The 1,014-nt window shown below is 55.7% G+C and overlaps 1 protein-coding gene across 1 annotated transcript in view; it reads right to left on the reverse strand.

The window, feature by feature from the left end:
• LOC102859429 (melanoma antigen preferentially expressed in tumors-like) overlaps nt 1-987 on the reverse strand; it is a 5,716-nt gene extending 4,729 nt beyond the window's left edge. The window contains exon 1 of the mRNA XM_006903418.1: nt 62-987. Coding sequence (XP_006903480.1) covers nt 62-987 — 926 coding nt within the window. The remainder of the gene's footprint in view (nt 1-61) is intronic.
• Between the last annotated feature and the right edge of the window lie 27 nt (nt 988-1,014).

Here is a 1,014-nt window from a genome sequence, read left to right on the forward strand (position 1 = left end):
GTCACACTCCATCAGGCCACCATTAGTTATAGAGAGGGTCTCCAAGGGAGCTTGTAGGTACTTGAACATCTGGGGTAGGCGACCTGCCAGAAAGTGCACGGAGTCGAGGTGGAGATGCTGAAGTTGTTGCAGTTTAGACAACTGGGTGGTGAATTTGTCCCAAAGCCTGTTTACCGTTCCTGAGGATATCGAGCAGGCGTGAACCTGGACATCACTGAGTAACAGTCTATTCAGATGAATCATCTGACCCAGAAAAGGAACAAACCAGGCCAGGTCAACCAAATTCCACTCACAGTTCACTTCTAACTGCTCCACACGAGCCAGCTCGACCTTTTCCAAGATCCTATGCATAATAGCGTTTTCCAGAGGCTTATGAAGAATTTCCAGTTTCCTACAGCACAGTCGGGGGATAAGTTTGTTCTGCATGACCCTCTTCACAAGGAAAGTGAGCAGTTCATCTGGAGAGGGCTCCATGAAGCACAGGTCCGAGAAAAGGACCAGCACCTCCGTGGAGGCGAACTTCTGCTTCTCCCATGTGCTGGAGGGGCCCACTCTGTGCCTCTCTGGGTTGGGCTGCGAAGCCCCACTCTCCCGTAAGGGGCTCGCTGAGATCCCATCCCCCAGCCCAGCCCACTTGTGCCAGAAGTTGGTCTCAGCGTCGCTTCTGAGGTCCAGCACTTGGAGTTTCCAACGTGTAGGTCGAAAGTCACGGGCAAGCAGCGCATCGATGCCACTGAGGGCTGCCTTCAAGATCTCCTGATCACACTGGGGAGCTTCCAGCAGAGCCCCCAGGGGGAGGTAGGGGAACGGCCAGGCCTCCACCATCGCCTGGACCATCCTGCAGCGTCTCCTCGCAACAGCCAACACGAACAGGGGCGGAAAGCATTCCCTGGGAAGTGACTGCAGAGCGGCCATGGCAGCGGCTTCATCCTCTAAAAGGCTCTGGCTGGCCAGGTCCACGAGTCTGGGCGGGTTCTGTCTGTCCATGCCGCTCTCCTGCTCCGAGGGGAAATG

The sequence above is a fragment of the Elephantulus edwardii genome, unplaced genomic scaffold (genome assembly GCF_000299155.1).
Source record: "Elephantulus edwardii isolate Elephantulus edwardi_28Jun2011 unplaced genomic scaffold, EleEdw1.0 scaffold00733, whole genome shotgun sequence".
In the NCBI taxonomy this organism is placed as follows: Eukaryota; Metazoa; Chordata; class Mammalia; order Macroscelidea; family Macroscelididae; genus Elephantulus; species Elephantulus edwardii.